Source organism: Terrapene carolina, unplaced genomic scaffold, assembly GCF_002925995.2.
Source record: "Terrapene carolina triunguis isolate 2854851 unplaced genomic scaffold, T_m_triunguis-2.0 Scaffold192, whole genome shotgun sequence".
NCBI lineage: Eukaryota > Metazoa > Chordata > Testudines > Emydidae > Terrapene > Terrapene triunguis.
In genome coordinates this window covers 844,395-858,192 of record NW_020664543.1, presented here as the reverse complement: position 1 = coordinate 858,192, position 13,798 = coordinate 844,395, and the positions used below count along the sequence as shown (strand labels likewise).

Sequence of the window (13,798 nt, the reverse complement as noted above, 5' to 3'; positions counted from 1 at the left end):
AACTAAGCTAAAATTTATTAAAAAAGAAAAGAGAGAGAGAGTGTTGGTTAAAAGATCAATATACAGACAGACTTGAATTCAATTCTTGAGGTTCAGATACATAGCAGAGGTGATCTTGTAGTTGCCAAAAGTCCTTTTAGAAATAGTCCATAGGTTATAGTCCAATGTCCATATTCAGGGTGACTCCAGTCAGTGACTGGGGATCTCAATCCTTGTGGCTTAAGGTTTCCCCCTCTTGAAACCCAAAGCAGATCTGAGATGCAGCAGGATTGTGTCCCAGGGTTCTTATACGTTTCCAGCAGCCTTTCGGCCTGAGAAAACAATAGGCTTAATTCTCCTTCCAAACATCCTGGCAATTAGCATAGGGTTATTTATACATTAAACAGTTTAGTTACAGGTTACCACAACCTTCAAAGAGACATACAGACAATAATACTATTTCACTCAAGTATTATTATAAATGTTAATATTCCTTTTTGATCTTTGAATTAAAGTGATAGCAATAGACAAGACTTGTTTGCTTACATCACAAGCCCTGAGCAAACATCTACCCTTTTACCTCTAACAATGCATTTCAAAAGCTCTATTCATTTACATATCTTCCTAACCTGTTTCTACAGTTCACCCATGGGTCAGGTCAGTTGGTGAGTTAATTAACTTTTCCTGGCCCTGTCATCTTCCAATGAAATATTATATTACACTCCTAACGTCACAGTCCCCAACAGATGAGACCTTCTGGGAACGCTCCCAGTGTGCTGACGTGAGTGACGTGCAGGAAACGGGTTCTCATGATGCCTGGGAAATGCTGTGCTCTGAGCAGGAAGCATGCACAGTGCACTGGGGCCAGGCTCTGAGCTCGGGAAGGCGCGTGGGAGAACAGGCTCTGAGCTCACCCCTGCCCGTGGCTGCTGGGGGGAAGAGGTGCTGAGCTCGCCCATACCCATGGCACACCATGGACAGGCACTGCCCTGGCAGAAGGGAGGGAAGGCAGAGGAGAGATGTGCTGGCCACACATCTCCCCGCCTGCAGTGGCCAGGCGCAGCTGATCACGGATGCAGCACCGGGGCGGGGTGGGAATGCTCCAGAGCATGGGGGCCTGCTGGGGGAAGCAGCGCTCGCTCCCAGGGCCCATGCTGTGTCTTTGGGGAGAGGGATCCTGGGACGGGGCTTTCCCAGCTGAGCCGACTTTCAGTGAGTGTCCCTCGAGGGGAACCACACAAGGGGCACCAGAGGCCCCAAGGGGAGAGTCCTGCCCCCAGACAGCCAGGGCCGATGGCCAGCCTCCATTTTGAGCCTTCATCCTGACCCCTATTTTGATGGCTACACTGCAGCTTGCCTGCCCGAATGTGGGAAATCCCTGGGACCGCTGGGCCCTGGCCCCCGCTGAGGCTGGGCGAGGCAGGCCTGGAACACACCCGGGGAACTGCCGAGTCCTTTGCTGCATGCGGAGCTAAGACTAAAATCATATTGTGCCCTCCAGGTGGACACCACAGGCAAAAGACTACGACTCCCAGCATCCTCTGCGTTCCAGGTGAGGGGAGGAATGTGGGCTGGCTCCTGTCCAGCTGGATGGTTCTCTCTGTGCTTCGCCCCTTGCAGAGCAGTGGGCTCCCCACCCAGGGCTGCCCCCGAGGGACGCTGCTGCGGGCAGGTGAGTGAAGCTGAGAAGGGGGATTTGCAGCTGACATGGGCTCTGCAGAAACAGCTGGTCTGAGGCCAGGCTCCTTGAAATGCCTCCAGCCCGGGGCAGTAGCACCACACTGCCAGCGTGCCCCAGCTCCACCCCGAGCGCGCGGGGCTGGGTGCCACGGGCAGCCAGGGCTCACTCAGCCCTGGGGTGACTTGGGAAGAAGCTATGGGGTGGGGTGGGAGGTGTGCATGGACTTTGGAAAGCAAAGAGAGCTGGGCTGAGCCCTGAGAGTGGAGTAGGGGCTGCCCTCCTCCCGCCCTTATTGGTGCACACAGACCCTGGCAGGCTTAGCTGCCCCCAGCCCAGCGTGTGCCCGCCCCACCGGCAGCAGGGGGATATGGGCAAGGAAGGGAGCCAACGGGACACACCCAGGGACTCTGGTCAGTAAGACCAGCTGGTGGGAAGGAGACACCTGCAGGGAGAGCTCCAGGGGCCGGAGTCTCCAGCCAGCGCCGCCTGGGACCACCAGACCAGAGCGGAGAGACAAAGCCGGGAGGTTCCTGAGGTTCCCTTTGGTGCAGTGTGCCTCTGTCCCTGCAGGCACTGCTCTTCGGGGGGTGTCTGTGCTGGCTGTGGGGCCAAAGGCGGGGAGGGCCCCACGGGAGCCACCCATGGGACCCGCGTGCTCCAGAAATCACCCCCGGAGCAGGACTGAGCCCTCCACCCAGGGTGCACAGAGCAGGGAGAGCCAGGGTGAGTTTTGTGCCCAGCCACCTGCACTGGCAGTGGTGGCTCGTGAAGCGGGGAGCGCAGGTAGGCGCAGCCTGCGTCTGCTGGGACCATCCTGAGCGAGCCCCCGTGGGGCCGGTCTGCCTCGGTGTCCAGCTCCCTGGCGCCCCACCACGCCTGTTCCAGGCAGGCACCAGGGCCAGCAGTTACCTGGGGGCCCAGCGCTTTCCTAAGAGGCAGGGCCGTAGCAACAAAGAACGTGGCCCCCTCCGAACATATGTCCGGGCGGGGCCCCTTACAATGCAGAAACTGGAATGCGGTATTTATTTTGCCACTTTTAGGGGCCCCCTTCCTTGCGGGGCCCCCTCCGGTCGGAGCGTACGGAGGGCGCTCGCTACGCCTCTGCTAAGAGGGAGTGTCTGTCTCTGATAGGGGAAATGGAGCCAAGCCACTGTCTGCTTGGACTTGCTGCAGGGAGTGGTTTGAATATGCAGGGCTGGGTGAAGTGAGACTCCTGCTCCTCCAGGACTGGAAGGAAGGGGCTGACTCCGCTCCAGTTAACTCCTTAGTGCCTGAAGACACTCAGTGCGTGCTGTCCAGCGTTGGGTGCGGGAAGCAAGTGGCAGGGGAGAGAGGGGGCTGAGGAGGAGGGAGCATGCAGAGGACCAGCCCTGCTCCCATGAGGGCAGCTCTAAAGCCAGTCCAGTGGGTCCTGCGGAGGGTGGAGCACGTGGCATTTCCCAAGGGCTGTGCTGCCCAGCCCTGGGCTCCGGCCTGCAAAGGTGTCCAGGGAGAACCTCCTTGTGCAACGCAGAACTGTGCTGAGCTGCTTCTTGCACAATTCTTGTGTGCTGGTGGAATCATCTCTGCGTAGGGCGGGGGAGGTGGCCTGGCATGTCGTGGGGATGACAGTTCTCAGTGTGCTGGGTGCAGGGGCGGATTAGGGCTTTGTGGGGCCCTGGGACAGAGAAAGTGAGGGCCCCTCCCCAATCCCTTCCGCCTGCAGTCCCCTTGCTCCCCCTGTGCTCCTGCTGGGGAAATGGGGTGAGGGTGCGGGGGCTTACCCTGCTCTGCCCGCCAGGCGCTCCTTCCGCGGAGCGGGATAAGCCCACGTGCCTTGACCCCACTCCCCGGCAGGAACGCTGGGCGGAGTGGGGCACGGGGGACCCATTTTTGGGGGGCCACCCAATTGGCCAGGGCCCCTGTGCACAGGTCCCGTTGGCCCAGTGGCTAATCCACCACTGGCTGGGTGCTGGAATTATCAATATGGGAAACCACGAAACACAAACTGAACCATAAATTCCTTTATTAAATCCAAGGGCCACTTGGTATTTATACAATTGCTCTGAACATGCCTGAAAAGCCAAACTCAGTAAGCAATGTCCTACATCCCCTACAGAACAAAACATTCCTGAGCATTTGATCAAGACACCCACAAAGGGGCTAAGCCGGGGCACTCGCACTCAGACTCAGACTCAGGCTGGTCGGCTCCAGCGTGGCCAGGTCACCCACCACTGATGTCAGCTAGAACCCACTGGAGACAGGTCACCCCGAGTTCCATTCTCAGTCCAGACAAGATTTACACTCTCCTTTCTCCCTGAGGCCTTTCCTCCCCTCCTTGGCACCCAGCGGTTTTTCCATTGTGCCTGGGCTCACTCAGGCGTTAACACTGGGGAAGGGCCGTGTTGGCTCATTTTAAGATGGATTCTTTTTGTCATATTTTTAACCATCTGCAGTCACCCCTATTGGTCAGAGGCCTTGTTTTTAGAAACTTCCCCTTATCACATTAGTGATTGGTGGAACCCCACTCCATTCCTGCTGGTTTTCAAGGCCTTCCTTCCACCTGCCAGTCAGGGCCTTTCTTTACAACACTGAGATTTCCTTAACCAAACCTAAGCTAACCCCAATTCTTTAATTTTCTATTTATCCGGTGCTGGGGAGAGCTGCCAAAGACATGCCCAGCTCCACACTCCACCGATCCCGAGAGTCAGACAGCCGTGGGCAAGGAGGACCAGCCCAGCATGACCTGGGGCTCCCTCCCATCCACTGGGAGAACAATCCCACTTTTGACCCTTCTCCATTGTGCTGCCCCTGTGACTCTGGGGCCCTGCAGACACTGGGGCCCCAGGTGTCCGGGGCGGCCCTGGTTCTCAGCAGAGAGGTGCATAGGCCATCAGAGGTGTTCACAGCCAGCCAGGGGGTCTGATTAGTGCAGGAACTTGCCCAGGCCACCGCTCATTCTGCCAGTGCCATGCACAGACTTTCCAGCTCACTCAGGGTGCAAAATGCATCTTGGTATGTGACCTTCTGGGAGCTGGGCTGGGTGAGACGGGGACGCCCCTCCCCTGGCCTTGGGCTGCACGGGGCATTGTGTGGGGAGAGGACAAAGGGTTTGCATTTACATGCTGCCCAGGCAGGGACACACAGGCTGTTTGTTCTGGTGCCCACTGAGGAATCAGAACTGAGAGTGGGGAGGAGAGAGTGGCTCCTTTCTCCTGCCAGTTCTGGTTGGGGGAGCAGCCCCGACACACAGGGTAAGGCCCGGCTTTTCCCTCTCTCTGACCCACCTACGGCAGGCTTGTCACTGTGGTGTCTGAGCACTGACCCTAGGTGCTGCAGGGCTCCTGGCCAGTGCCCAGCGTTGACCATCTGGTCTCTCGGCTGGCCGGCCGGAGGGTGGATCACTGCCTGGGAGCTGCTCGCACTGCATGACATATGGTGCCCGGAGCTTTGCACAGAGTGAGTGGTCGGCTGGGAACAGACAGAGCCTCTAGCTAGAAACCTGCAACGATGCCTAGGTAGGACTCGAGGAGGGGGTCCCTACCGGGGCAGAGGGAGCCAGGGGGTTAGTGTCTGTCTGGACACGTCATGGCAGCGCCGAGGAAAGGAGGTTGAGGTTGCCGTAGTGCAGAGGATGTGGGAGAGATCTCTCCTCATCGCTGTTTTCTGTGCAGTTTCTTTTCACAAGTCGGTGCGTTTCCGCTTCCTTGGCTGTAAGCTGCAATGAAAGATCAGGGCCGTTGTGTGAAAAAGGAAGCAAATGCCCTAGGTCAGTGGTTTTCAAACTTTTTTTCTAGGAACCCAGTTGAAGAAAATTGTTGATGCCCGCGACCCAACGGAGCTGGGGATGAGGGGTTTGGGTGTGGGAGGGGCTCAGGGCTGGGGCAGAAGGTTGGAGGGTGGGGGGGTGGGCTGTGGGGTGGGGCTGGGAATGAGGGGTTCAGGGTGTGGAAGGAGGCTCTGGGCTGGGGCAGGGGATTGGAGCACGGGTTTGGGGTGCTTCCCGCCTGTCCTGGCACCGCGGACCGCGCTGCGCCTGAAGCGGACAGCAGCAGGTCTGGCTCCTAGGGAGAGGCGTGCAAGCAGCTCCGCGTGGCTCTCGCCCGAAGGCACCACCCCCTCAGCTCCTGAGCCGGTGCTCGGGGCGGGGGCAGCGTGCAGAGCCCCGTGGCCCCCCTGCCTAGAAGCCAGACCCGCTGCTGGCCACTTCCAGGGCGCAGCGCGGTGTCGGAGCAGGTAGGCACTAGCCTGCCTTAGCCGGGCAGCACCGCCGGTGGGACTTTTAACGGCCTGGTCAGCAGTGCTGACCAGAACGACCCAGTGCCGAACTTTGGAAAACGCTGCCCTAGGTGAGCGGCTGTGCTGAGCCTGAGCTCAGGGCCTGGCCACGGAGCAGCCTTTGCTGGTGGACATGGGGCTGGGGTTAATCCCTGTGGCTAGTGACCCTGGGCCCCCTCGTGACTTTCATCCTCCCCATGGGGGACGCCGGCTTCTCCCGGTGTAACCCTGGAATTGTACTGGGATGTAGCAGCGTTGATGGACGGGGCCGGGGAGTCTGAGCAGCCGCTGCCTTGCTGAGCTGTGAGCCTGGGGCCACCCCAGTGTGCACCTGGCTGCATTAATAATCCAAACCCAGAGCAAAGCCGCCCTTGGCCCAGGCACAGCTTATCCTGTGCCCAGCACTTGGAGCTCCCCAGCAGCTCCCCGGGGTCAGAGCCTGCCTCAGCAGTTCCACTTGCACCCAGGCGCTGCTGATGGCCTTGTCCCAGGGCCCTGCTGACTGCCTTACAGGCAGTGCCACTGGGGCTGTGGGGCTTCCCAAGTGAGTAGGACTCTCCGAGAGAAGCATCTTGTGGGCAGAGGGAGCCTCAGCCCCGCTGATCTCTCCGGAGCTTGACTGGCCTCATCCTGTTGAACCCGGCAATCCCTGGGCATCGGCTGGAACCCATTCGCCTGCAGCCCTGAGCCTGTGGGTTGGCTCACCCAGCAAGCGAGTCACAGAGCACGGCAGCTCCAGTCACTGCTCGACCTAACTTTGTGGGTGCCCAGGTACCACAGTGATGGGCACGTTAGAAACACCTGAAAATAACCCCCCTAGGGCAGGATCTGCTGGCTCTGGGCCTGCAGCCCCTGAGCTTGCGGCTGCGTCTGCACTATCTGCACAGCAGGGTTGGTGTGTGACGGACTCGCAGCTTTTGTCCCCTCCTCTCTTCCTTCCTCTTCTCTGTGTTTTGTGCCGTGCTGCCTGGCTCAGCACAGCCCGCGTGTTTCCGTGGGACTCGCCTGGGAGGTGGCAGAGCCTAGCACACCCTTCTCCAGCAGCGGGACCCGACTGCCGCCAGCCCCTGCTTACTGGGCCGAATGGGATGGGGAATCGCCCCGCCAGAGCCACTGGCTGTACTCTGCCCAGGCGTCCCATGTCTCACGCTCTGGGGTGGGGCCTGTTTTAGAAATGACAAGTGGGAGATGAAGAGAAGAGGGCGCTGCTGAGAGAGCGTGTTGTTTGGAGAACTCCAGGCCCCAGTGCTGTCCGGATCTGGGCGACGAGCCGCTGGAGGGCTGAGATCCCGAGATGACCCAGCCATTCTCCATCACCCTTGGTGTTCCGGAGAGCAGGGACGGTGCCAGGTGAGTTGCATGGCCATTTGCCCCCCTGCTGCCTGGGAGGGGAGCACTCCGTCTGTCCAGACCTGCACCTCCAACGTGCCCATCACCGAGGTGTCTAGGGTCCATTTATGGAACTCAGGGCCACAGCAGTAGTCCCTGCTGCCCCACTCTGCTGCCTGCCAGGAGCGTGGCCCTGGACTCTGCCCACTCCACTGGGGAACCTGTCCAGACACAGCCATCGCAGCGTGTCCTTAACACGGCAGCACTCAGGCTTCTCCCAGTCTGGGTGGGCGGGAGCCTCTCAGCCCGAGCCATCCACCCTGGCCCTTGAGACGCTCCCGCTGGCCCTGCCAGGAGAGTGTCCTGGTGGAGCGAGGCTGCTGCAGCAGCAGCCTCTGTTGTGGGGCACTTGTCTGCCCACCCCATGGGACGGGGGCCGTGCAGCTCAGAACCTGCCGCCCTGGGGATACCCAGGGGAAACGGGAAGATTGTTGCAGCACGTCCCTGTGCAGACAGAATTGTCCTGGGGTGGCAGTGAGTGTGACCCCCCTCGGGAGTTGCTCTGGGGCAGTGGCCCCATGGGCTCTGTGACCCTGCGCGGTAGCAGCTCCGCAGGCCTTGGAACCCAGTCACATCCAAGGCCAGGGCCCTTGGGTACTTCTGGGATGCAGCCAGGGGTGCTGTGTCCCAGCGCCGCCCCCGCCGAGTTGACAAGAGGATGCTGCTAGAATCTGGCATCTTTACAAACCTGTGACCCGGCCACTTCCTGTCCTGAGCCCAAGGGCAGCGGGTTCCAGTCATGGTGAGTATCTTGGCTTCCGTGTTTCCCACAGCCTGGATCTGAGCCCGTGCGATGAGGGCGCTGTGCACAGTTCCTTCCAGCAGCTCCTCCGGGAGCAGAGCATGGAGGAGCAGGAGCTGGAGCAGGAGCTGGAGCTGCGGGAGCTGACCCTTGGGGGCAGAGGTAAAGCAGTGACCTGCTGCATGTTGCACGGGTGTATCTGGGGGCGCTTGGCAGCCCAAGAAGTTGTGTGTGCTACAGAAGGGGACAGGTTATAGCTCAGATACGAAGCCTAGTTTGTGCTCCCGAGACTCTTTCTGACATTTACTTGTACAACGTTCCATCTTCCAAGCGCTCGCCAAGTAGGGTGACCAGGTGTCCGGTTTTCGACCGGAACACCCAGTCGAAAAGGGACCCTGACGGCTCCGGTCAGCTGACCGGGCCATTAAAAGTCTGGTCTGCGGTGCTGCCCGGCTAAGGCAGGCTAGTCCCTACCTGCCCTCGCTCTGCGCTGTGCCCCGGAAGCAGGTCCGGCTCCTAGACGGAGGGGGGCCACGGGGCTCCATGCGCTGCCCCCGCCCCGAGCACTGGCTCCGCACTCCCATTGGCCATTGGAGACGGTGTCTGCGGGCAAGAGCAGCGTGCAGAGCCTCCTGGCCTCTCCCCCGTCTAGGAGCCGGACCTGCTGGCCGCTTCCAGGGCCCAGCGTGGAGTTAGGACAGGCAGGAAGCCTGCCTTTGCCACCCCACCCCCCGTGCCGCTGATCGGGAGCCGCCGGAGGTAACCCCACGCCACAACCCCAGCCCTGAGCCCCCTCCTGTACCCCAAACCCCTCATCCCCGGCCCCACCCCTGAGCCCTCACCCCCTCCCGCACCCCAACCCCCTGCCCCAGCCCCGTGAAAGTGAGTGAGGGCTGGGGAGGCTGAGCCACCGAGGGAGGGGGAATGTAGTGAGTGGGGGGCAGGGCCGGGGCAGGGGGCGGGGCCGTGGGGAAGGGGTGGGGTAGGGTGTTTGTTTTTGTGCGATTAGAAAGTTGGCAGCCCTGTCGCCAAGCCGTCGGGAGGGGCCCAGGGAGCTCAGGCCGGGTGCTGGAACAGACAGACCCTGTGGGGGCCTCTGGCCAATGCCACTGCAGATGCCCCACAGGGGCCAGCGGCTCATCTCGGGGCCAGGCCTCTGCTCTGAACGGGTGCAGCCTGAGTGCGGCGTACGGGGAGCCCAGGCACGGAGCTGAGAGCTCATCCCTGGGAGCCCGCGGGGGATTCCCTCTCTGATCCCGACAGGCAGAGCTCAGTGCATTTCCTCCCCTTCTCCCAGAGAACCTGGCAGCCGGCCGCACCGAGGCCTGGGAGGAGCCAGAGCCGAGGGCAGAGCACCCGGATTTCTCTTCAGCCACGCTGCTGATCCTTGCCAACATGCCCAGCCGCACCATCGGTGAGCGTGAGCGCCGGGAAGCCAGCCACGCAGCCCCAGCCCCGGCTCCGGGCCTGCTGCCCGCCCCCAGCCTGGCCTGATCCCCGTACAGAGAGTGGGCTGAGGGGGCTAGAGCCACCTGGGCCTGTTCATGGCTGCATGGCCCAGGCACCGGCTGGTCGTACCTCCCGACCCAGCTGGAGCGGCCCCGGGGCAGATCAGTGGTTCTCCAAGGGCCAAACCTGCCCCCACCTGCTCGCCCCAAGCTCGCCTCAATACCAGTCCACTCCAAACCGTGCCCCTGACCCTGCCCCACCAATACGACCCAGCCCCACCTCAACACCACCCTGCCCTCACCCCAATATCATCCCACCATCACCTGCCTGTCTGCTCCAGGCTGCAGCCCCCCGACCTCCACCAACACCACCCTGCACCCGCCTGCGCCAAGCTATGCCCCCCACCCCAACACTACCAACCCCACCCAGCCCCAACCCCCACTGTAGGAAACGGAGCAGCCCAGCCCCCCCAGCTGGGATCCGCATTTCATGAGGCAGATGGAAGCAAAGCTGTGGGGAGGGGGACCCGATGCCTCTGCCTGGGGCTCTGCCCGGGGCAGCCCGCGAGGAGACCTGTCACTGGGGAGCTGGCGGTTCCAGAGGCTGCCCTGAGCTCGGCCGGGTGCCGATCGCCCGGCCCCGCTAGCTCCCTGCGCCAGAGAGCGCGCGTTCGCTCGCACCCAGCGTGCTGGCCGTGTGTTGCAGGGCGCAGCCGAGGAGCCATCATCTCGCAGTTCTACAGCCGCACAGCCAAGCTTCGCCGCCGGAGCAGCCGGCCGCCGCTGCACCAGATGTCCCGCTCTGCACGGCCCAGCCTGCGGCAGTACGACCTGGAGCTGGACTCCGGCCACGCAGAGCAGAAAGGTGAGTCGCTATTGCTGGAGCTGGTGCTGGGAGTGCCATGCACTGCGCAGGCTGCAGGGCCAGGCATCCCAGTGCCCCCCCTTGGGATTGGGGGGGCAATGTGTCCAGCGCCCCCGCTCGGGATGGCAGCCACGCTGAGCTGGGGCGATGGTCTGGAGCGGAATTCCTGCCCCGTCTCATTCCCTGCTCCCCCCCCCTTGGCTGAGAACGGGCCGGTCCCTGCAGCCCATGGGCATGGAGGCTCCCCGTCTTCTGCCAAGGGCGCCCCACTTTGCCCAGCGTGATCCTTGCTGCGATTCTCCTCCCCACACAGACACACAGAGCCTGCTGGTGAAGGAGTTGCAGAGCCTCTCGGGCAGCCAGAGGAGCCACATGCTGCAGGCGATGCCCGTGAGCCTGGCAGAGAAACGCAGCATCAGGTCCGTCCCCCGCCAGGGGAAGCAGCAGGTGCCAGCTCTGCCCCTCACCTAAGTGGAGTCTCTTTGGCCTGAGGAGCCTGGGTGGGGTGGGGGCTCAGAGCGTGGGAGTGAATAGAGCAGGCCGGTGTCCTGCGGGCGGTGTGGGGCCCCCCGAGAGCAGAACTGTTCCCTCCCGCGTGGTGTCTGAGCCGTGGTGTGACGGGACTGTGTGTTGCAGGCAGGAGTTGGGTGGATACAGAAGCACCCTGAAGAAACCTGACAGGACCAGGAGGCCTTTGTCCTGCTGTGGCCAACTCAAACACGGCTTCCTCATAGTAAGTCTGCCCCCCCCCCCCCCCCGCAGGTGCCAGCACCGGCCACGGGGCCAGGAGGGGCGGAGGAGATTTTTGTCTGGAGAAACCTGTTACCTCTCACAGAGTCAAAGGCCCCGTGCTGCAGGACAGGAGCCCCCGATCGCCTCTCCCTCCCCGCACTGCCCACGCCCAGGCTGTGGCCCCTGACAGAGTCCTGCGGTTCGCGCCAGGCCCTGCTGCACTCCTGTCTCTCACTGGGAATCGAGACAGTGGCTGATTTCCCCCCAGTTGTTTATGAAGCAGCTCAGATAAATTCAGAGCTGGGTGGAGCCGCCCAGGGAGGGGGGCCCTGGGGACTCTCCAGTGTCCGTGGGAACAGGTGCCTTGCCTGGCCCCCTATGTGTCCCGGGAAGCTGAAGGCTGGGGATTTCTGCTGGGAAGGGTCTAGCCCAGCGCTCACTGGCCAGGGAGGTTCTGTTAATGTCACTGGGGGGTTCTCTCCTTGTGACGCTGAGTCCTCACTGCCTGGAGCTGTCGCTGGCATTGGGCAAGGACCTGCCCGGGCTGAGCCCTGGCGCTGGTGGTGAATGGTGGGGGGTCCCCGGTTCTGGTAGATGCACAGAGGCCCCCAGCTGGTGACAGCCCTTCCCCCGGTGACTCCAGCAGTGCAGCCTGAACAGCTCTAGATGCTCACGGGACACCTGCTCCCAGTCCTGAGACGTGATGCTGAAATGACACACACCTCTTCCAGTCACAGCCGCCAGGCGTGGTACATCTCTGTCCGTCCCGTCTGCGCCTCTGGGCCTCTCAGCAAAGCCCTGGCTGGAGTAGCCGAGCGGAAGGAAGGCGAAGGGGCCGGAGCAGCAGAGGGGAGCACGGCAGAGTTGGGCCTTGCGAGATGGTGGCAGCATGCACACTGCAGTGATTCCCACAACTGAGAGGGGAGGTTGGAGGGGCTGCAGGGCTGGCTCAGACGGGTGGCCCTGGCCCCCTTTTCTGACCTGGGTTCTGTTCCCCTCCAGGGGTTCCGGAGTCTCTGGGATGGGTTCCTCTCCCTCCTCCACTCCCTCCAGCCCTGGCATCATTCCCTGAAACAGATCAGCGGCCGCTTCGGCTCCAGTGTCTTGTCCTACTTCCTCTTCCTCAAGACGCTTCTCGCGTTCAACGTCTTCTTGTTCCTGACTCTCTTGATCTTCGTGGTAGCCACGCAGGCTGCGTACCCCCCGGCCGCCGAGAACAGCAGGCTCTTCACGGGGCTCGAGCTCCTCACTGGGGCGGTGAGTACTGCGCTGGAGGGCGAGACCTCAGAGACCCTCCTCCCAGCTCCCTCCGTCTGCGTCCCCCAGCCCCACGCCCTGCCTGCTCAGTGTTCAGGCACAGACCGGATCTGCACCCCCTCCTCAGCAGGAGCTGTGCTTCCAGCCCAGAGCGAGGTGCCTCTGGCAATGGCCTGTGCTGGGCGCTTCAGAGAAAGGCGCCCCCCTCCCTGCAATGGGGCATGGGGCCCGCACCCTGCACAGGATTTCTTTAGCCCGGACGGGGGCTGGATCCCAGAGATCGGCGGGGCGGGAGAGGGGAGTGGCACTGCCAGTGCTGAACAGCACGGTGCCTGGAGCCCAGAGATCATAGAAACGTCGGGCTGGAAGGGACCTCGAGAGGCAGGACCAAGAAACCCGAGACCCACCTGGGTTTGTCCAGCCTGTTCCTAAAACCCTCCAGTGACGGGGATCCACACCTCCCTTGGGAGCCCATGCAGGGTCCCCCTGCTCTGCAGCTGCCCATTCCTGTCCTCTCCCTGCAGGGCTACTTCACTCAGACTCTGATGTACTACGGCTACTACAGTAACTTCACCCTGAACGACCCCTGCACCCCCAGCAGCAGGAGCTGCCAGCCTGGCAAAGGCCATCTCCCATACAACATGCCGCTGGCCTATGTGTTCACCATTGGGGTCTCCTTCTTCATTACATGCATCCTGCTGGTGTACAGGTAAGGAGCCCTCCCTGCTCGCTGGCTGTGCCTTGCATTATTCCCCCAGCCGCCCTCATCTGCACACCTTACCCCCACCCCTGCCTGACCTCTGGGCACAAGGCCCACCCTGTCTGGGCTATTGTATGACCTCTGCCCCTTGACTTACCCCAGCCCCACGCTCCCCACAGCACCCACTGATGGCTTGGAAATGCCCCCCGTTCCTTCCCTTCTCTCTGCAATCTCCATTCCCTGGCTGCTCCTCCTTCCAGCATGTCCCGATCCTTTGGTGAGAGTTACCGCGTGGGCAGCACGTCGGGGGACTTTGCCATCAAAGTGTTCTGCGCCTGGGACTACAAGGTGATCCAGAGACGCTTCGTCCGGCTGCAGAACGAAAACATCCGGACACAGCTGAAGGCGAGTGCTGCGCAGAGGAGTTCCACCCGGCTCCAGGCTCATTGAGACAGGGCCTGGGTTGGCCACAGGGTTCAGGCAATGGCCTGAGACTTGGCAGATGTGGGTTCGGCTCCTGGCTCTGCCACATTCTCCCTGTGGGACCTTGGCCAAGTCCCTTAATCTCTGTGCCTCGGTGCCCATCTGTTAAAACCAGGGGGCAACACTGCCTGTTCTGGCTTGTCTAGGGAGCTGGGAAGCACTTGGAGTTAGGAACTCTTTTTCCTAGTGTACAGGTAGCACTTAGCCCCAGGGACCCCTGGGCTCAGTGGGACCTGGTGCATTGGGACCTGTGGGCACTACCCCA

General features: G+C 61.7%; 1 protein-coding gene across 1 annotated transcript in view; it reads left to right on the top strand.

Annotated features, from left to right (window-relative positions):
* The first annotated feature begins 6,961 nt into the window (after positions 1-6,961).
* The window catches only part of TMC6 (transmembrane channel like 6), a 15,892-nt gene continuing 9,055 nt past the window's right edge, over positions 6,962-13,798 (top strand). Inside the window, exons 1-9 of the mRNA XM_026654455.1 lie at positions 6,962-7,267; positions 8,080-8,210; positions 9,346-9,462; positions 10,203-10,361; positions 10,675-10,780; positions 10,998-11,094; positions 12,096-12,350; positions 12,875-13,059; positions 13,311-13,478. Of these exons, the coding sequence (XP_026510240.1) occupies positions 7,212-7,267; positions 8,080-8,210; positions 9,346-9,462; positions 10,203-10,361; positions 10,675-10,780; positions 10,998-11,094; positions 12,096-12,350; positions 12,875-13,059; positions 13,311-13,478 (1,274 nt within the window). The 5' untranslated portion in view covers positions 6,962-7,211. The remainder of the gene's footprint in view (positions 7,268-8,079; positions 8,211-9,345; positions 9,463-10,202; positions 10,362-10,674; positions 10,781-10,997; positions 11,095-12,095; positions 12,351-12,874; positions 13,060-13,310; positions 13,479-13,798) is intronic.